This window comes from Octopus bimaculoides, chromosome 13 (assembly GCF_046866305.1).
Source record: "Octopus bimaculoides isolate indiv1 chromosome 13, ASM4686630v1, whole genome shotgun sequence".
Taxonomy (NCBI): domain Eukaryota; kingdom Metazoa; phylum Mollusca; class Cephalopoda; order Octopoda; family Octopodidae; genus Octopus; species Octopus bimaculoides.
The window spans coordinates 53113075-53134999 of NC_142940.1; the positions used below are offsets into that span (position 1 = coordinate 53113075).

Genomic DNA, 21925 nt, shown 5'->3' on the forward strand with positions numbered 1-21925 from the left:
ATGCTGGAGCACCAGCTTAAAGGGTTTAGTTGAACAAATCCACCTCAGTACGTTCAGTTTTTTAAAGTCTGGTACTTATTCTGTTGGCCCTTTTGTCGAGTTATGGGAACATAACTTATGGTACATTTTTCCTCTTCTTTCTACTTAAATTCTGGTTTCCAGTTTTGGTGAAATGTTGCTAAGCATCTTACATGGTGTATTAATGGTTCTTCCAGCTCATCACCTTATAACATTGGTTTGAAATTTTGGCACAAGGCCAGCAATTTTGGGGTAAGGAGAAAGTCAATTACATTGACCCCAGTGCTGGTACTTATTTTATCAACCCCCAAAAGATGAAAGGCAAAGTTGACCATGGCAGCAGTTGAACTCAGAACATAAAAACAGACGATATGCTGCTAAGCGTTTTGCCTGGTACAGTATTGATTCTCCCAGCTCATCACTTTCTTCCTACCTAAATATTGGTTTCAAATTTTGGCACAAGGTCAACAATTTCAAAGGAGGAGTCATGTCAATTACACCGACGCCAGTGCTCTACTGGTACTTATTTTATTGACCCCCAAAAAGATGAAAGGCAAAGTTAACCGCAACGGAATTGTTACTCAGAACATGAAGACAAACAAAATGCCGCTAAGCATTTTGCCTGCCACAGTAATGATTCTACCAGTTTGCTACCTTCTTCCTACCTAAATATTACAAGCAGTTATTCATTCCAAAGATAGCAAACCTACAACTCTTTAACCACCAAATAAAACTTAATTTATCTCATTCATTATCCTCATTTCTTCTCTATTCAAAGAGGACCCCATGTTCCTACTGAGATATATCAATGTAAATACAAACTGTCTTCTATAAAGTCTAAAGTTTAGTTACTTCAACAGTAAACACCATTAGAGTCTATTCTAGTCAGAGTTCTTAAATGAATAAAAACCACATGGTGTTTGTTAAAATTCTAATTTAGTAATCTATGTTTAAAACAATAAATAAATTTTCTGGAGTTAATGTGTATTGAATTAGAATTTGGAGAGTTACGATATAGTTGAATTTTATTTAGCAATGAAATTTAGGCGCCAGTGTGACTGTGTGATATACCAGCATATATCAGTGGAGAAGCATGGTTTAGTGGGTAGGGTATTGGAATCATAAGTTTGTGGTTTCAATTCCTGGACTGGGTGATGCACTGGGGTCTTGAGCAAAGCACTTTATTTCACGTTACTCCAGTCCACTCAGCTGGTAAGAAGGAGTAATCCTGCGAAAGACTGGCATCCTGTCCAGGAAGAGATATATACATTAGAGAAAGCAGGAAACTGGACCTATGTTCCTTACAGAGTAATGTGAACTAACTATGACTGTGTGATTAAAAAGTTTACTTCATGACCATGTGATTGTTGGTTCATTACTGTTGTATGAATTTAAAATTGTTCCAGAAGTCCATTGTGTGTGTGTGTATATAAAGAACACCAGATGAATAATGTGTCAATTCACTATAGCTGTTTCCAACAAGTTTTTTTTATTGATTAAGGGAGACATTACATCATTAGAAAAAAAAAACCATTTTCATCAGGTGAATATATTTATCACAACATTCCAAAACATTCAAAAGTTTGTGCTACTTCATGACGCTATGACCAGTGTCAGTCATAAGAATATGACTTGATTCACTCGAATCCTGATCTACTTGCATAGCAAGTGACTTGATCTGAGATCGTGTGCTGGAACGAAAACAATTGCTGCATGAAAGGTGTTTATAAGCCATTTAAGAAACACACAAAAACCGTTAGATTCACTTCAACATTTAAATTTAATTTGCCAAAATATTTTCGTCGCTTTGAGATCATGACAGTACCGCCTGACTGGCCTTCGTGCCAGTGGCACGTAAAAGCACCCACTACACTCTCAGAATGGTTGGCATTAGGAAGGGCATCCAGCTGTAGAAACTCTGCCAAATCAGATTGGAGCCTGGTGTAGCCATCTGGTTCACCAGTCTTCAGTCAAATCGTCCAACCCATGCTAGCATGGAAAGCGGACGTTAAACGATGATGATGATGATGATGATTCATTTGATATGGTTGTGTAATTAAGTTGCTCACCCTCCAGTTGTATGGTTTCAAGTGCCGTCCTGTTGCTGCATGGCACCTTAGACAAGTGTCTTCTATAGCTCTGGGTCAACCAAAGCTTTATGAGTGATTTTGGTAAATAGATATTTTTACATGTGTGTGTGTGTGTGTTGAGTGTGTACACTTGTGTCTCCTTGCAATGGCATCACATGATAATTGTAAGTGAGTGTCACCATCATATAAGAGGTGTTGTTCATTCCAGTCTTCTGTGGTGCTGTAGCAGTGTTGGCAGTGCTACTGGTGGTGGCGGTGGCTGCAGTGGCGGTGGTGGTAGGAATGATGACGACAATTGTGTATGTACATATGTGTGTGCCTGAATGACACTACTGGGATTAAAGCAAGATCTGACTGGATTCCCCACAATTTCCATCCACCAAATTCTGTTTGCAAGGCTTTTTGACTCTTACCCTAGGCAACTCATGGTAGGACTGAACACGAAGTTATGTAGTTGCTGAAAAGAACTTCTTAACTGCACAGCCTCACTTAAACAGAAAGTCAGAATGTGTATATGTGAGAATATCAAAATGATGACAGTGATGACGTGTGTGTGTTTGTCTGTCTGTCTGTGGTGTGTGATCATGTGTCTATTTACTTTACTAAAAGTAAAGTTCTATTATTGGGATTATAACCTCTATAAAGTTTTAATGAAGTAATTATGGCTGTTGAAGAAGTTTATAGTCACTGTCTTTAATTTTATAACATTTCTCTCACTGTAAATGACATTACATTTCGATTGAAATTAGAATCCAGGAGTGGAGAATCACTAGAATATTAGCATATGTGTATATTAACCTATTTTTGGGTTGTTTTTTTTTTTTTTTTTAGTTAATTTGACTCAACATCAATAAAAGCATAAATGTTCATGGTCTTTATAAATGAACAAAATTATCACCAGCATTAATTAGCTAATGGTTGCAGATATAGCTATGTGGTTTGAGACACTTGCTTTGCAACCATTTGATTTTTAGTGTGAACTCACATTTCATAATACAATATACTTTGAGAGAGTATATATATATATTGTATGTATGTGTGAATGTGTATGTTTATATCTCCTTGTCTTGACATCACATGAAAGTTGTAAATGAGTGTCACTGTTGTACAAGCAGTGTCATTAATTTCCAATATTCTGCAAAAATATGTCTAGCCACAGGGTAATATTACCTTCCATGGAAACAGGTGAAGGTTGATGACAGGAAGGGCATCTCTCACCCCTTTCATGCCTGCCCAATTTCTACCATTGTAACCTACTCTTCCCTACCTTCCCTACACATCATCTCTCAGCACTTGTTCTTCTTAATCTTCATGCTCTCATCGATTCCCTATCTCTAACCACCTCCCACCCACTCATTCAGTCTTGCTACCTCTGCCCATCCTCATTTCTTGCTCTCTTGTCCTCATTCACTTCGTACCTTTAAGATCCATCCCAACACCTCATTACCACTATACTTTGTCTCTTTCCACCTCCACTCCAGTCACTCCTTCCTTCTCTACTACAATGTGAGTATCTTTGTAGCTCCCCTACAGCAAGAAATTTGTTCTGTTCTGTCCTGTTCAGACCCCTTCTATTATACTTTAAACCCCTCATCCCATACCATAAAGCTCCCCTACTCTCTACTGTAGTCCCAATCAATCAAAGGAGATCTTAGTCTTTCAGGTTGCTATAGTGCCATGAAAAAGGCAACAGTACTTGCTGTAAAGTGAATGCCATTAGGAAGGGCACCCAGCCACGGAATCCATGCCAAAGCAGACATTGGAGCACAATGCTGTGAAACCATCCAATCCATGCCAGCATGGAGCATGGATTTTAAATGATGATGACGATGATGATGGTTGTTTTACACTCACTCTTCCATGGTAACATGGATTGAACACAGTTATATATGAGGTTTGATCAAAAAGTATTTAAACTGTTGCTATGGTAACAGAACTGTGCCACTTGGCACAGATTCTGTCATGCATGCATTCTAAGTTATAACTTTCTTGCTCTCTTCTGTTGTATAAGGATGAAAGGTAAAGTTGACCTCAGCAGAACTTGAACTAGACAGACAAAATGCCACCAAGCATTTTGCCTGACTGGCTAACAATTCTGCCATCTTGCCACCTTATTTAATTTTCTTAATATGAGCTCTTTTAGGAAGGCAGCACACTAACATAATTATTAGCATGTTCGACAAAAGTGTGCCGAGTGTGGTCATCTCAACAAGATCAGGTTTCAACTGCACAGGATCAAGAAAGATGGAAACATTTTGAAAATGGTCTTAGTAGGTGACAAATAGTGGGTCTGTAGCTATGACTCCAAAACCAATGCTCAGTCTTTTCAGTGAAAGACCTCCAACAAGATTTCATGATGTTGAGGAAATCCACAAGAATACAGCAAGACAGCTTCTCACTATTTCAAAACAAGGTGTCCTAGGAATGTTTCCATCAATGGAAACAATGCTGGATAAAGTGCATGGCTTCAGAAGGGGACGACTTCTGCCAAATTGATGTTGTAGTTTTCCTTTTATAACACCAGTCCTGATACTTTTTGATCAGACTTTGTACATCAGATGCAATATTGATTTCTTAAGTAGCCATAAAGTAAAGCTAGTAAAAGAGAAATGAGATTGTGTGACGTTTATTCTTTTAACCAGTGATATCAATAATATGTGGGAAGTTGAAACATCTTTAAGAAAGAATTGATATATGTCTGTTTATTAAGCTCATTAGAAACTTTATGGTGCTTGCTACATTATTAATTACTAAGTGAAATGGTTAGACATGAAGCATGAAATTAGGATCTAAAGTATTTTATTTGTCTCTAGTTGAAATATAAATAGTATTTCTTGGTAAGTGGTCGTTATCAAAGATGCATCTTGCTGTAAATTAACTCTTAATCTTGCTACAGTTTTATAAGTTAGTTGAAAGAGAAGATTCTCAGAGGTGGGTGAAGTTGAGGTGGTTGATGTTCAGTTCAAACATCTGTGAGTTGGAGTCTATAGGAAACATGTGCATGGAGAAGGTGTTCTTAATTATAAGGGAGAAAGAATGGTTAGTCCACATTACTCTTTAAGGAGCCAAGGATTAGTTTCTCTGGCGTATATATTCATCCCTGGGATGGGATGCCAGTCCATTGCAGGATTACTCATTTTTACCAGCTGAATGGACTGGAACAATGTGAAACGAAGTGCTTTACTCAATAACACAACACACTGCTTGGTCCAAGAATCAAAACCACAATATTACAATCGTTAATCCAATAGCCTGACTGCTAAGTCATGCACTTCCACAAGGGAGAAAGAACAGTGTGATGTATTGGTGTGAGATTTGGGAGGTGAAACACAATAGCAGTGGGAGGAAGAAAAGAAAGGTAAGCCTGGAAGGTGGAGGTATGCATCTAGTTAATTCAGAGGCCATTGTAGTGTCGCTAGAAGAGTGTTGTGTATTGCTTCATATGTAACAAGTGTGACATACAAGCTATGTGTAGCAGTTGTGATTTTATGTTGTTGAAAAATAATTTTAGGTTGTCCTGTCTCATTAAAAGATTTGAATTATCTATTTTCTAGAAATTAGCTTAAACTTTTGATATCACTTTTCATTTGACACTTTTACATTCACTTTTTCATGTTACTTCTTTTAGGAAGGTGGCACCCTGACTGAATTGTTAGAATGTCAGACATGCTCATTGGCATTTCTTCCACCTTCATGTCCTGAGTTTATATTCTACTTAGGTCAGCTTTGCCTTTCATTTTTTCAAGAATGTTAAAATAAGAACCAGTTGAGCACTGAGGTCAGTGTTATTAACTAGCCCTCCACCCTAAAATTTCAGAATATTAGTTTGTTTTTTTTTTACTACTTTAATTTTCTTTCTTCATACAAACATTCATCGCTATATCAAATTTTGAACCTTTGCCTAAAATTTGATATACTTATCAATGAAGCAAAGTTTTTATAGCTGCACGTCTCTGTACCAGTAATGACTTTGGTTGTTAAGTCAGAATTAAATTCAGAGTTAGAAAAACAAACTGAGGTATCATATTGTACAGACAAGAATGTAATATTTCAAACACAGTATAGTTGTGAAACAGCAGAAAGAATGGATATTATTATCCTTATAAAACAGAAAAAAGTTGTCAACAAACAGCCACAGGATCCGAGTAATAATACCTAATCTTTCTGCTGTTTTCAGGGCTATACTGCATTCGAATTATTACCTTTTTGTCGGCACAATACAATACACATTTGACTCCTCTAAAAAAAAGATAAGAGTTTGTTTACATATGTTGTTGTTGCATTCCAAAGTGAGGTATGTTAAATACCTTAATATAAAGTGCAAACACACCATAGTTGTAATAGAATTTGAATTCCTGGCCTATAGTCCACTGCCTTAACCATACAGCCAGTTTACCTCCAAACTGAGTACCTCTGTAGATTTAAACATATGAGAGTATGTCTTTTTAATGGAGAGTACTGTAACTAAGGATGCAATAAAATGTGATTGAATTTGCACTCTGTCACACAATGTAGTGAGTTACAATTTGTTCTAATATGACTAAAATCACTCATTGAAAATATTGTACGATGGCACACTGGTGTGCCATAAGATCTAGCTAGATGTGTCACAAAAATAATAGCTATCACATATCTTTTAAAAAGATGAAAGAGAAAAAAAATCAGTAATTCTGAAAATAAATGCTTCTTAACTTTGCTTCATTTATTGAATGGACAGGCATAAGTACTTGATAATTTTCTGTAGTTTAAAATATTTATTGTCAAAGACTAAACTATAATGAATAACATTTTTTAATACAATTTTTTTGTTTCTTTCTTTTTACTTTATGCACAGAGTCTATCAGTGCACAAAGTACACCAATATATTTTCATTTGTTCTGAAGTATGCTTCTCATAAAAAAGAAAAAAAATTAAAAGAAGTTTGTGAACCATTGCTTTAAATGTTTTCATTGTATCATTGCTGGATCGATGTTTAATATGACAGAGATAAGCAGGAAAGTCTTCCTTCTGTTGAGAATGTCAATTTTTAGAAATATTATTGACTGTAGTTCCTCAATTACTAGTATTATTGTAGTTTCATTTCAATACTAGAACTATTTTGTCCCTGATGATTTCTATGATGCTTCACTTGAGCAGTGTAGTAAAATAGACCATATGATGTGCATGGTTAATTTTTAACTGAAGTAATTCTCTGGAAAATTGAATCATAAAATTGCTATTTGCTTGCAAAATGCTGAGAAGACATTATTTAATGAAAGATAAGAAAGTTAAAAGGAGAGACATTGAAGTTTAGATATGTTTTTCTAGAAGCCATTGAAGCTAATGCAGCAAGATAAAGGTTTTCTAAATATCTGCAGAATAATAGATTTTCCAGTACAATGGATGCATATTTGATAAAGTCATGTTCTTCAGTGATTCAATGGCTTAAGGAGTATTTGATTCTCTGAAACCTTCAAGAGGCTATCTTTGAAGGTTATTAAATTTTCTACTATAAAAGATAGCTCATCTTTTAGAAATGCAAAAATAAATTCTCTGAATTCTTCTCATTTTTGTACATATTTGAAGTATCATTGCTAATTGATATTTCACATTTATATTTTTTTAATTGCAATTAATTTTACTTAATTATAATTGGTTTTTGAGTGTCATTTTAGTTAATAGATGTCAATATATCTAATGCTAGGCAAAATGCTTTGCAACATTTCATCCATCGTTACATTCTAAATTTAGATTCTAAGGTTGACTTTGCCTTTCATCTTTTTTGGGGGGTCAATAAAATAAGACCAGTTGAGCACTAGGGTCAGTGTAATCAACTTAGTCCTGCCCCTGAAATTGCTGGCCTTGTGCCAAAATTTGAAACCAATATGTGCAATGCTTATATTTAGTGAATGTTACTGATGTAAAACTCTCTGCTTTGGTGTATCTAGCAACTGTGGATAAGTTCACTTCATAGATACATAGTTCCAGACTTCTTCTACAGTAACCATGGGTTGGTCAGTACTTTGTGAGTGGAATTTGGTAGATAGAAACTACTGAAGTCCATTGTATATATATTTATATGGATATCTATCACCAGTGTATAGTGATAAAAGATATAAATGTAAGCAAGAAAACTGAGAAGTCAGTGCATTCCAAATGAATTCTCTTGTGATATTTGTTAGCACTGAATTATACAGACAGTCTCTTGTGACTGTCACCATTGAGAATGCAATAGACCAGTAATTGGCCCATTTGAAACATGAAACCAATTATGCTATTGTTCACAGACTGTGATATAAATAAATAAATATGCAAGCCACAGAGGATGGACAAGTTATTTGTGTTTGGTTTATAATTCTACAAACAAACAGTTGTAATATTGTAGGATGTAAATTAAATAATAGATTAGTCATAGTCAGGTTTGGTAAAAAGATACTTTAATGTTTTGGACATGTCATAGAAACACCATTCATCTTCTCCACTCACTGTTCCTGGAAGAGTTGTCAGAGTAGAGTCCTCAGATGCTTCCTCCATAGGGTCTTATCTAAAGCAACTGTCATTAGACTTCCTGGCTGGATTCCCAAGCATGACTAACTGAGACTATGGTTATTGTCCAATCACCCTATTCTTGGTCTATTCCCTAAGTCTTCTGTTGGTTGGCTCAGTTTGAAGAATTTTTCTTGCAAATCGTTCCTGCAACATTCTGTGACTTCCCTATGTGGAGAAGTAGTAGCATGACTTGGAGAGACCCCTTGATCTCTGAGCTGCACCTTGTCAAGTAACATTTGGATTTGCAATTGTACTCTTTTGATCATTCCTCAACCATTGACTGTTTAACTTGAAAATATTTCTAGGATGAAAGATATTGTCCAAATTTTTCTTCTAATCTAAAGATTTTTAGCAAGGCAGGAATCACATAAAATATGGTTATATTATCATATCTTTTTATAAACAAGCCTGTACTAGAATAATAAAGATTAATAAAGCTGTTCCATTCTTCAGACGAGGCACAAGGTCTTCTTTTTTTTTTTTTTGTTAGAAATTCATAGTTGACTGAATTGAGCCCTGTATATTACTGGTATTTATTTTATCAATTCAAAACAGTTGCAAAGCACAGATGTTGCTGAAAAATTCCACTCTGCTCAGTCCCCTCTATCACCTGTCTTGTTTAATTAAGCTGTATCCTTTATAGCTTTCTGTATACTTTACTTAATATGGATATACTGTAAAATGAACTTTTTGTCTGATACTGATCTATTTCGGTGCTCTTTAGCACTGTACCTCTGTACGAGATGCTTTTCTGGCTTTCTGCAGCATATCCACGTTAAGTAAGATATACAAAATGCTATTCTGAACTAATACTGTTTCCATTGCTAATAACAAATAATTATCTTTATCTTTTGCTATTCACTTTATGATTGATCTTCTCTAATCTATGATCTGCTTCTGATTACATATTTTATGTATTTATATATTTTTATTTGAACCAACAAACTTTTATTATGTATCAAACTCAAACCATTTCATGCACACCATTTCAGTTGAACCCTAAGCATATATATTTGATTTCAACTCAAGCCTATATGCATCATGTAACATGTACCTCAACACATCATTTACACCTCTGTAACATTACATTATAAACTTAAACAAGGTAGTCTCTACATGGTTGCTCAACCTATTAGAAATTGCAGCCAAATCACTTCTAAATCACACTCAACTATCTTAAAAAGCAAATAGGCAAATTTGATAATGTAGTCCTAGGTACACAATGTCTAAAATATGAGGTAGAGTGGTCAAGCTGGAAAGCCATTGTTTATAGATATACTCTGTTGGAAGTTAAGAATTAAGTTACAACAATAGCATGTCAAGCCAAAAGAAGGCAGGGTCACCATGTACTCACTTGGCTAACTAGAAATAGCTGCCAAATCTCCTTCAATGCACATCCTAACATCTTAGAAAAGGAAAATCACTGTAGATACTATCTAAAAAAATATGTGATGGTCTTGTTTGGAACACTTTGATCAGAAGTTTCCTCAATCAGGGCTCATCAGGGGGTCTAACAACAACACCTATACAGGTTATGTACACTATAGTAACACTGACCTAAACACATGTATATATGTATTGCAACCAACATCTAAACACCATGTAAAAACATCAGTCTGGTTACACAACTTAGGCAAAGAAAAGAATGAAATAAACTTAGGTTAGTTTATTTCATTTCATGCTTAATCCATAAACTAACCACGTGGTTTTGGGTCTCTGTCCCTATGACTGAAGCAAGCAAAAGATAAAAGATAAAACTGTATCTATCACTTTTCTATACAATAAATCTATATAATATTTATACCCTAAGTTTCTTTGCACCAGGTCAGCCCTGATTGAGAAAGCCTCTGATCAAATATATTCCAGTCATGCCCATCCCATATTTTTATGTGTCGTGAACTATGTTGTCCAATGTGATCTTACTTTCCTTGGGGGTAACCTGTAAGAGATTTGTCTGCCATTTCTAGTCGGTCCACCAGGTGGTTTCTTCATTGTTTATTGTCTATATTATAGCTAAACCATGTAATATACAATAGGATCCTTAGTATATCTATTGTTAATATGTACTGACGACTATAAATATGGCATATGTACATTATATTATGATCATGATGACTACACAATGTAAGATTAAGTCTATATTATGTAAATAAAGATTATATTTACACTTTACTATATTTGTACTACAGAACAGCTTCACAACCATGTCATGTAAATTCTAAATTTGTTAATATACATCATTAAGAAAATCTTTGTTTAAAAGAATTCCTATTGAATTCCAATATTTAGAATTTACTATCATTACCATTCTCTTAATTTTCCAATTGTTCTCTCTCTCTTTCTGCAGACAAACGCCGCTTATAAGCGGTTAAAATCTCAGGCGATGGGCACGGACAATAAAAGAGATGCTGCAGTTCTTCAGCTCTGTGGTAAGTGTGAATAGTTTAACTCTTGAATGGCAGGAAAAGGTTGCATGGATGTGTGTACTAAATGGGCAAAAACAAAAACAAAAAAAAAACCTCTTATTCTTAAGGGTAATTTTTACACTAATTTTCACTTTAAATAAATACAAAATCTTCACTTTTCTTTGCGTCTGACATGAGCATAAATTCATATGAGATTCCCACATTGTTGTCAAACCAGATATATAAAGGGAGAAATATCAGTGCATTTTTTTCATCTAGAGATAGTTGAAGCATCGTGTGGTTCTGTGCTATTTAGAATATCTTCATCACTCTGTATATTTTCCATTTGTGACTTGACTTCTCCCATTGATAGGGGCTGCTTACACACAGACACATTTGATAAAGTAGACACTCAAACATTAATTGATGATAGTTGTATCCATGTAAAAATTTTTGAAACATTAACTGATGGTGTTCACCATTCTCTAATGAAACATCAATTAATGATGTCTGTCATTTAAAGGTTAAATATAACTTCATCATGGTGTTAGACAGGTTATTTAAAATTTAATTGATACACAGCATGGGGTTATATCACCAAGCTCTAAGCTTCACAAATATATTAAATGGAGAAAGGAAAGAATCATAAGATCCATGGGCATTGCTCTTTGCAACTACATTGTTTTGGATTTAGCCCCTCTGTGTGGCACCTTGGGCAAGTGTCTTTTTAAATTGTAACCCCAGGCCAACCAATACCTCGTGAATGAATTTGGTAGACAAAAACTGTATGGAAGCCTGTCATTTGTGTATGTGTGTGTCATTGAATCGAAAGAGTTGTATTATATTCTCAATTATAGTATCTATTATTCCTAATGTGTTGACAGCACATACTCTGCACAACTTTCTCTCTCACACACATACACACACACATTCTTAGACCATCTATCCGGTAGACACACCTACTTACATTTATTTATGAGACCATCTGTCTGGTTGACAACTGTTTGTGAGCCAGCCTTCTTTAAACACTGCTCAGTCATTGACCTGTCTTCTCTCATTTTGTCTGACTTTGTGTGTGTGTGTATGTGTTTGTGTGTGTGCATGTGCATGCACATGTGTGTGTGTCTGTGTAGATGTTTACTTTCTGTGCACTTTGCATGAAAAAAGGCTACTGAGCTATGAGTAATGAAGTTTCTTGTCATTTCCCTACTACCAAATCATCCACTGGCACTGCACTTTCAAAGATGTACATAACGAGAGATCACTTACTTGAAAAGGGGTAGCAACAAGAAGGGCATCTGGCTGTAAAACAAAGCCTCAATAAAATATTTTCAGGTGGGGCTGTGTGGTAAAAACTTTACTTCCCAAACACATGGTTCTAGGTTCGGTCTCTCTGCATGGCACTTTGGGCAAATGTCTTCTACTATAGCCTTGTGGTGACAAAAGCCATGTGAGTGGATTTAGTAAATGGAAAGTAAAAGAAGCCTGTTGTATAAATATCATCATCGTCTGAAGTCTGCTTTCCATGCTGGCATGAGTTGGACAGTTTGGACAGGAGCTGGCCAGGTAGAAAATTGCAGCAGATTTCTGTGTCTGTTTTGGCATGATTTTTGTGGCTGGATACCGTTCCTAACACCAACTAGCCCGCAGAGTGAACTGAGTGCTTTTTACATGGCACAAGCACAAGCAAGGTCAGTTTTGGCATGGTTTTTACTGCCAGATGCCCTTTCCAAACACCAACCACTTTACAGTGTGGACTGGATATAACAGCCAACTTTTCCTCAAATTAAACCTCGTTGTCTTAAATATAAAAGACACATCGGATAATGTAGTCTTAGACACACTATGCCTGAAAAGAAAGACAGAATTATCATGGCTGGGTTGCCTTTTATCATAGGTCTGCTTGATCAGGGCTGACATAGGGCCTAAACAACAACAAGTAACTATTAATAGATTGGATAATGTTATAAGATGAGATCAGATAAAAGATTTGTTTGAGTATGAATTCTGTAATGCCAATATCAGTCTAAGAAATCATCATCATCATTATTATCATCATTGCACTAACTTTTTGTTATTATTATAGTGACCATGTTTACATTCTCTACATTTCATGGATTCTTTTGTCCATTCTTATTTCCCGATGGGATATTTTCACAGTTATTGTGTTTATCATTCTGAGGAGTCTTTAAACTTATAATTGTTTTATATTTAACCAACAGTTTTCTTTGCTATATTTTGTTATTGCTGTTCTTGTTGCTGTTTTTGTTGCATTCTTTGTCTTTTCTCTTATTGTTATCTTTGGAACTGAATTTGCTATGATTTTATAACATTCTGTCTGCTAAAGAAAATAAATAGCAAAAAAAAAACCATATTGTTTGAAGTTTGTATGTGATTGTTTTTAGAATAAATTATACATCAAGACTACTTAAACAGCATGGTGGGTAATAATCAGCTGTGTGTTGTATTTTAGTCAGAATTTTCCTATAATGATTCAGTTTTTTAGAGATTGAAGATATTTTTGGATGAAGACTGGGGGAGATTTTGATAGATTAAAAATGACAGCATTCAGAGGAAGAAAAAAGTATTATCACAAATATTTTCATAGAATTATTTTATTTACTGCTTATTTCTTCTTTTAGAGTACTTATACTTTCTTTTTGATTTGCTGTTTATTTTATGCTAGTTTTAAAAAAATTTCTAGATTTATTGGTGGAGGGGGTGCAGTTTCTTCTTTAGCTTCTAATTCAACATATTTAATACCCTTTATTGTTATTTATTGCATATCACAGTCTAGAAATAATAATACCTTTGTTTACAGATTCCCAATGAGGTAATCTTTAGTTCACTGTATTTCTGAGGGCAAGAGAACTTAGAGGATTTTGTTCAAAAAACCACCAGGATTTTTTCCAATGTTTGCATCCATCCTTGATATAAAATGATTTCAAATTTTAACATAAGACCAACAATTTTGAGGAAAGGTATAAGTCATTTACATTGAATTCAAATTTCCACACAAGGCCAGCAATTTCGAAGGAAATTGACCACTGTGTTCAACTGGTATTTATTTTATCGACCCTGAAAGAACGAAAGGCAAAGCCAACCTCAGCAGGATTTGAACTCAGAATGTAAAGACAGATGAAATGCTGCTAAGCATGTTGCCCAGTGTGGTAACGATTCTGCCAGCTCACCATCAATTACATAACCACAGTACTTAACCAAAAAGATGAAAGGCAAAGTAAACCCCAGTGGAATTTCAGCTCAGAACATAATGAGTAGGAGAAATATCATAAAGCATTTTTTGCCAATGATTTAACAATTCTGCTTGCTTGCCTTCCCTGATATATAATGAAAACTAGAAGCAGACATGCATCAATGACCTTTGTGCATTTGTTGTAGACACAGGCCTAGGCAAGATGTTTTATGGAAGAATACCAGTTAATGTCAAACAAGACCTTTTTCCTTGGAAAACAATGGGGGCTTGAAAACAAATATGGCACTTGTATTGTCCTTGTTATTTCCATCAGAAAGAGAGTCGGGGCAGAGACTGCAAAGCATCTCATCTTGTGCTCTTACAATTCTGCTGATTTGTTATTCTGGACTAGTACTTCATTTATCAGCCCCCCCCCCCCCCAAAGGATAGAAAGGAACAGTGAACTTGCAAGGATTTGAATTCAGAGTATTGAAAGGTGGAACAAATACCACAAGGTATTTTGTTTGATTTTCTAACAACTGTATGAGTACATGTGCTGGAGGTGATAGTAGCATTTGTCTAAATCCCTTTTAGTCATTCCCAAAGTACTTATTTATTATAGGGATTCTCTTTGTTATCAATCCCCACATTCTGGTAATCTCTATTTCAAGATTTATATAATTGAATAATTTCTCCATTTCATTTAAAGTTACATTAGCTTCTTCTTGGGCTGATGCTTTAATCAGAAAGCACTTCTTTTCCTGGCAGTGTTCAACAACAGCTTCTGGATAATTTAAATTCGTCATGATTTGTTTGTGTAGATTACTATATCCCAGGCCATAGTCATTTTGTCAGTCTCTTTTTTGCTTTATGCATGTATTACATCTTTTCTGTCTGCTTGATCAGAGGAACCAATTTCTCATTAAAGTACTGAGTACTTGGCTGAATATTCCATAGATGCTTATACCCTTAGTATAATCCTCAGTCGGGATAAGCATGACTCTGTATATAACAAACCGGATATAATCCGTTTCATTGGTTTTCATATAGTCTTGACCTGCACAATTTTACTCATAAAACAAATGACAATCCTCATCATCATCAGCAGCAGCAGCACCACTACCACCACACACCACCATCATCATCATCATCATTACGATCATCACCATCATTGTTGTCGTTTTCACCAGATCCATGCAATTTTTACTGCTCACCAGGTTTCCCTCTTTGTTCCTTCTGTGTCTGTGAGTTACATCTGTTTTTGTTTTGCTGTTCCTGGTGTAATTTTAGTGTTTGTTATGTAGAATATGGGAAACAAGAGATGTGTCATTTTGTTAGTTGTTGATCATGTTTCATATGTGATTATGTAGGTTGTATTATATGTTTTAGTGTCAGGTGCTGTGTAGGTTATTGGATGACACACCTGCAGAACATGAGTCCTTGATGGTGTGTTGGATAGGTTATAGTATCGAGTATTGATTATGTTAGTCAATGTGTAATATATTTTGTGTGAGTTGTGTTGTTATTTTATCATGTGACGGTTGTATAGTAAATGTGTTGCAGGGGTTGTGCAGAAATTTTAACTGTGAGAATTATATTATTCTACAGAAAACATTTTGCATAGAATAGGGGTTCTACGTAACAGGGTTATTTTGTGGGAACTGCATGTAGAATTGTGAGCCCTACCATAAGTTTTATGGGGCTTTTTTTTTTTTTACCAATTGTTTGCATAGCCTTCTCTAGGTGCTAATTTTTTGTTTCATTATTTAATATATATATATATATATAAAGGGTAAAGACCCCTTCAGTCATGAATGACTATGATATTCTGGCTTACTTAGACTCCATCAAGATTTGCAGAATCATTTTTCAGAATATTCTGGAAATCTGTTCTGATCTCTCTCTCTCTCTCTCTCTCTCTCTATCTATCTATCTATCTATCTATCTGTCTATCTATCTATCCTCCCCCCCCCCCTCTCTCACACACTCACACACAGCTCTTTTCTGGTGTCTGATTAAATTGTTTCCTCATATATATATAAATTAAAAATCATTTGCTTTTTTCAGGTTTTCTTTATGCATCAATCAATTTCTAGTGAATCCCATAATCCATTTAGTCATGGAGACATCATAGCCCACTCAGTCATATCAAATTGCCAGCATCCAAACAGCTGTGCCTAATTGTCTCATTCCACCTATCAAGTTGATCATCTGTGTTATCCAACTAGCAGTATATTAACATATGTGTGTATGGCAGTGGTATATTATATAGTAGAACAGTTATCTAGCTGTATACATATTTCTTATTAATTCTATGTCTTAAAGTTATCTCTATAGATTTTCTATAGAAAATCTATAGAGATAACTTTAAAAAGTGAATGAATCGCACTGCTAACACAAGTAAGGCACAGTATTGACACATAAGCTTTTAATGTACTTATGTACATTATTATTTTAATGTAGCATATTATAGTTGTATAACGAAATACATTATCCTACCAGCAATTAGTAATTCCATGTGTATTTTAATTCAGCATATGCCTGTACATTATTAGTTAAGACAATATAGATACAGCTCAGGTTAGGAAAGACAAGTGTTAGGAGACCATATAGGTGCTAGTTGGAGTGCAGTATGCTTCCCCGTAGAAGTTGAATGTAGGGGTTTTTATTGGAACCAGGCTAAGACAGTGACCGCTATCAACTGGTGTCAAACATTGGTAAGCAAGTGACATCTTGAAAGACATCCAGATGACAGTGAAGAGAGCCAACCATTGGATATGGTTGAAAAGAAATTATGAAACCTGGCTGAAGAAGAAATTATCTTAAAATGGATTTGAGGCGAGATACTAGTCAGTCAGACTAATAGACCTCATATAAGGAGTTGAGGGCAGTGTGCATTTTTTCCCGGTGAGCCCTGAAACCTACTGGTATTTGGTATGTGGAGTTTTCAACTCTGCATTTGCTCAAACAAGCAGTTTTCAAGTCTCAGTAGCACAGTCAATGGTCACATTTAGTATTTACTACTGTATGTGTTAATACTTTCTAATTTTAAACTTTTATGAAATTTAAAACACCTACCAGCACCACACATCAACAACTGCATTCATTCTTCACAGAGAGTAGCTGAAAGACAGGACCAAGAAAAACCAAAAAATAAAAATCATTTTGTTTTTTAAATTTCAAAAATATATTCTGTTCATTTTGTTTTAGTATTGAGGCAAAAGAAAAAAAAATACTACTAATAAATAAAATGCAAACAACTAGGTAGATTTTTTCGAAAAGGAAGGAAGAAGTGTATGTCACCAAGATGATCTCTTGCTTTGAGCTTGATTTTGATTTTGAAATGAGAAGTCAGAGAGAAGCAGTTGTTTAAGGTGTGCAACATTTTATAGATTTTGAAAGACATTTGATATTGTGCTAGATGAGGTGCACTTTCTATAAATGGAATCACCTACTGAACAGAGCAGTGTTATAGATCAAATCCTTCCTGTCTATCACAGCTGACAGCAACTTAACTGTAGCTACTGGTTTCTTCTTTCTGTCACCTCTACACAAACACACACCCTGCAGATCTGAGCATTTATATAGATATGTACATGTGTATATTTATGAATTTATATGTATTTCTTTATGTATGTATGTGTATATATATATATATATATATATATATATATATATATATATATATATATATATATATATATATACATATATATACAAGTGTAAAGTTTTGTATGTATGTATGTATACATATATATATATATAGATAGATAGATAGAAACTTGTACACTTGTGTGTGTGTGTGTATATATATATATATATATATATATATATATATATATATATATACAAGCATATAAAATTTATTTTGTTTGCTCTCTTTCACAATACACACAAGAGCATATGTTTTCAAGTACTTCTCTCTCTCTCTCTCTCTCTATATATATATATATATATATATATATATATATACACACACACACACACATACCGACCGCATACCACATGTATATGCATATAGATGAGCCAATATGAGTCAATACAAATATTCATGTACTCACGTGTGTCCCTGTATGTACATACATATATATATATATATATATATATATATATATATATATATATATATATATATATATATATATATATATATATATATATATAATATCCAAGTGTGTGTGTAAATTTACTTTACCATTGTAGACTAAATGACTTTAAAAGAAATATTCTTTTCAATTTCTCTTTCCTTTTAAAATATTGCTTTATTTTATTTTATTTTATTCTGTTGCTGTTGTTATTGTTGTTGTTGCTGCTCCAACAAGAGCAAAACCAACCAAACCAATAATTTCAGGAAATCCTATTTGATAGATGTCGCATTTTCCGATCAAGAATCAATATCTGGTTTAACTCACCTCAGGCTTCGGTTTCAATCAATGTTATTAAATTAATTTTCAGTCTTTTGTGGTCAATGACCTTGCAAAATGATGCTGGTATGTGCGTATGTGAAAATAACATGTTAAATCAAAGCTGTGACAACATGAAAAAAGATGTGACTTTTAAAGTAACCTTATCTCTCTAGTTTACACTGAAATCTGTAGTATTGGTTAGATTAAACTTTGGGTATGAGGTTTAATAAGATTGAACCATGACCAAAGTTATCACTATACTGCTAAAGATCAGCCATACCATGTACTGCCATCTATATTCAAGTGCCTATGTAGTCACTAGCAGACATAGACACCATTTGTGTATGTGCAATATATATATATATATATATATATATCCGAGTATGTATGGTTGTGTATAGAACAATATATCAATCAATGAATTTCCAACTTAGTATGATTTTTACGTTTTATTATTTGCTATTTTTACAATTTTACAATATTGAAATAAACTAGTACCTTCATATGTTACGCAATCATCAGGTTTATGTAATTACAGTTGTGCTCCACAATTAACAATTGTTGTCAATCGTGGAACTGATGATTGCGTAACGTATGAAAGTACTAGTTTATTTCACTATAGTAAAATTGTAAAAATTGTAAATAATAAAACATGAAAATCAAACTAAATTGGAATTTCAGTGATTAATGTGTGTGTGTGTGTGTGTGTGTATATACGTACATGGATGTTTGTATACATATGTAAGTGTGTGTGTTTATATTTATGTGTATATACATATATGTATGTATATGTATACATACATGTATATATGAAACGTTAATCCCTATGCATTCTTTTTCTCTCTGTCTCTCTGCTTTTTTTTTTTTTTTTTTTGTTCTCTCTCCATTTTCTTCCTCTCAACCCTTTCTGTTGAAGTGCATAGGCTTGAAACATCTAAGACTTTTACATTCTTCTCAAGCATCAAATTAATACATTTGCTTGTTGTTCCCTCACCTGTCTTCATCTTTTGTTTTCTGTAAATTTTAACTATATATATATATATATATATATATATATATATATATATATACATACATATATATATATAGTTCCATTCCATTGACCAAATCAGCTGGAACCCTCATTGCCATAAGCAACGGATTGCCTATATATATATATAGACAGACAGACAAAGAATTAGTAATACAATGTTAAGTTATTGGTAATTCAAGTAGACAATTCAAAATCAAGAAGTCTCCTTAGCCTTGCTAAGGGAAAAACAACCCCTGTAATGCTGGTTTCATACAAAAAGTATGCACTCGGTTCATACTGTGGTGTAAGGGTTGCTGGTAGGGAGGGCATCCAGCCATAGAACCTATGCCAAAACTGAGACATTGGAGTAAGACATGATCCTCTACCACACTGGGTTATATTAAACTTTGTAACTCAGGTGTGTGAATTATGTATGGAGAGAGGAAAAAATGTAAGTCTTCATATTTGGTGAAGTTGTCTTTTAACCTATTGTCAAGTGGCATGACTAACCATGAAGCCTCTGTATCCATCTGTCCCCCTCTTGAACCTCTGCTATCTTCCACCAGTGATAGCTCTCCTTTTTGCTTCCATTCCAATTTATGTCAGATTATTATTCTTTATTGCCCACAAGGGGCTAAACATAGAGGGGACAAACAAGGACAGACAAAGGGATTAAGTCGATTACATCGACCCCAGTGCATAACTGGTACTTAATTTATCGACCCTGAAAGGATGAAAGGCAAAGTTGACCTCGGCAGAATTTGAACTAACGTTTCAATTTATGTCAGTTTATGTCAGGCTAAGATCACCTGATGTGTTTCATCACTACCAAACATAAAAAGTTAACATGTGGGGGTTTTTTCTTCTTTTGCTCATTATGGAATTATCACAGTTTAGAATGCTAAGACCAATAGAATGAGTACCAGACTTAAAAAATAAGTTCTGGGGTCAATTTATTCAGTTAAACCCTTCGAGGAGGAAACACAAGCTTAACTGCTCTCCAGTGACTGAAACTGATTAAAAAAACACAAAGTCTGCCAATGTGATTGTTGGTTTTCTCGTCATTTGTATAACCTAAATCATGAAAGGAAACATCTCAGGCAAAGTTTTATACACATTCAAATTTAGAACCTTAAAACAGAAATTTAATATAAGTTATTCATAGGCACAAGCAGGGGTGTGTGGTAAGAAACTTGCTTCCTAACCACATGATTCCATGTTCAGTCCCACTGCATGGCACCTTGCGCAGGTGTCTTCTGCTATAGCCTTGGGCTGACCAAAGTTTTGTGAGTGGATATGGTAGATGGAAACTGAAAGAAACCCTTCATATGTGTGTGTATTTTTGTGACTTTGTTTGTCCCCTTCCACTGCTTCACAACTGGTGCTGGTAAGTTTACATCCCCATAACTAAGCAGTTCAGCAAAAGAGACCAATAGAATAAGTACTGTGGTCGATACATTTGACAAAAAAATTATTCAAAAATTCAAAGCAGTACCCCAGCATGGCCACAGTCTAATGACTGAAACAAATAAAAAATAAAAGACAAGTATTTATAAATTTATAAAGTAAAAGGAACTCATTAATTTTCTCAGTAGTGATGCACTCCATCAGAACCTTCCGTCTCTGCAGGAAGCGCCTGGGACTAAAATGGTTCCCCCACTTCTGGACCAGATGAATGGGTTATTAAAATTACATCACTTCTCCAGGAATCTATGTTAACTAGAGCTTTTAGAACTTGTTTGGGGTTAGATGCCCTATATTCTGATCCAGCTTTTTAACATATTATCTATAATTTGTTAGAGCTTTCATTAAGTCTATCTGTCTAAATGTGTAACACTATCTATTTATTCCTTTTATCTCTCTGTCACTATAGTTTTGTGTCTGTCTCTGTCATTTCCTTTTTAGCGATTATGATATTGATTTCTGTATAGTTTTTTTTTTTTTTTTTTCCTCTTCAAGGAATGATAAATGTCTGGATTCCCCCCACCCCCACACACACACACACTTTTGCTTGTCTGCATAAAGAGAAAGAGAAAGATATGGAGGGAAAAAGAAAGGATGGGAGGGAGAGAATTAAAAAAAAAAAAACATAGTTCAGAAGCAGAAGATTTGATTAAAGTATTTTATGTGGGTTTCTTGGAAGTGGTAGTGGTGGTAGTGGTAGTGGTGGTGGTGGTGGTAGTGATAGGATAGTTACTATTATTCACAGTCTCTTTCACCATTCTTCTATTACTCCCCCTCCCCTTTCTCACCCTTCTTCCTACCACTCTGTT

At 34.6% G+C, this 21925-nt stretch overlaps 1 protein-coding gene across 2 annotated transcripts in view; it reads left to right on the forward strand.

Moving 5' to 3' along the window:
• Positions 1 to 21925, forward strand: part of LOC106877721 (cGMP-dependent 3',5'-cyclic phosphodiesterase) — a 436212-nt gene that overhangs the window by 312003 nt on the left and 102284 nt on the right. For both annotated transcript variants that reach the window (XM_089361766.1, XM_089361765.1), the window contains one exon: positions 10984 to 11065. In XM_089361766.1, the coding sequence (XP_089217892.1) occupies positions 10984 to 11065 (82 nt within the window). The remainder of the gene's footprint in view (positions 1 to 10983; positions 11066 to 21925) is intronic.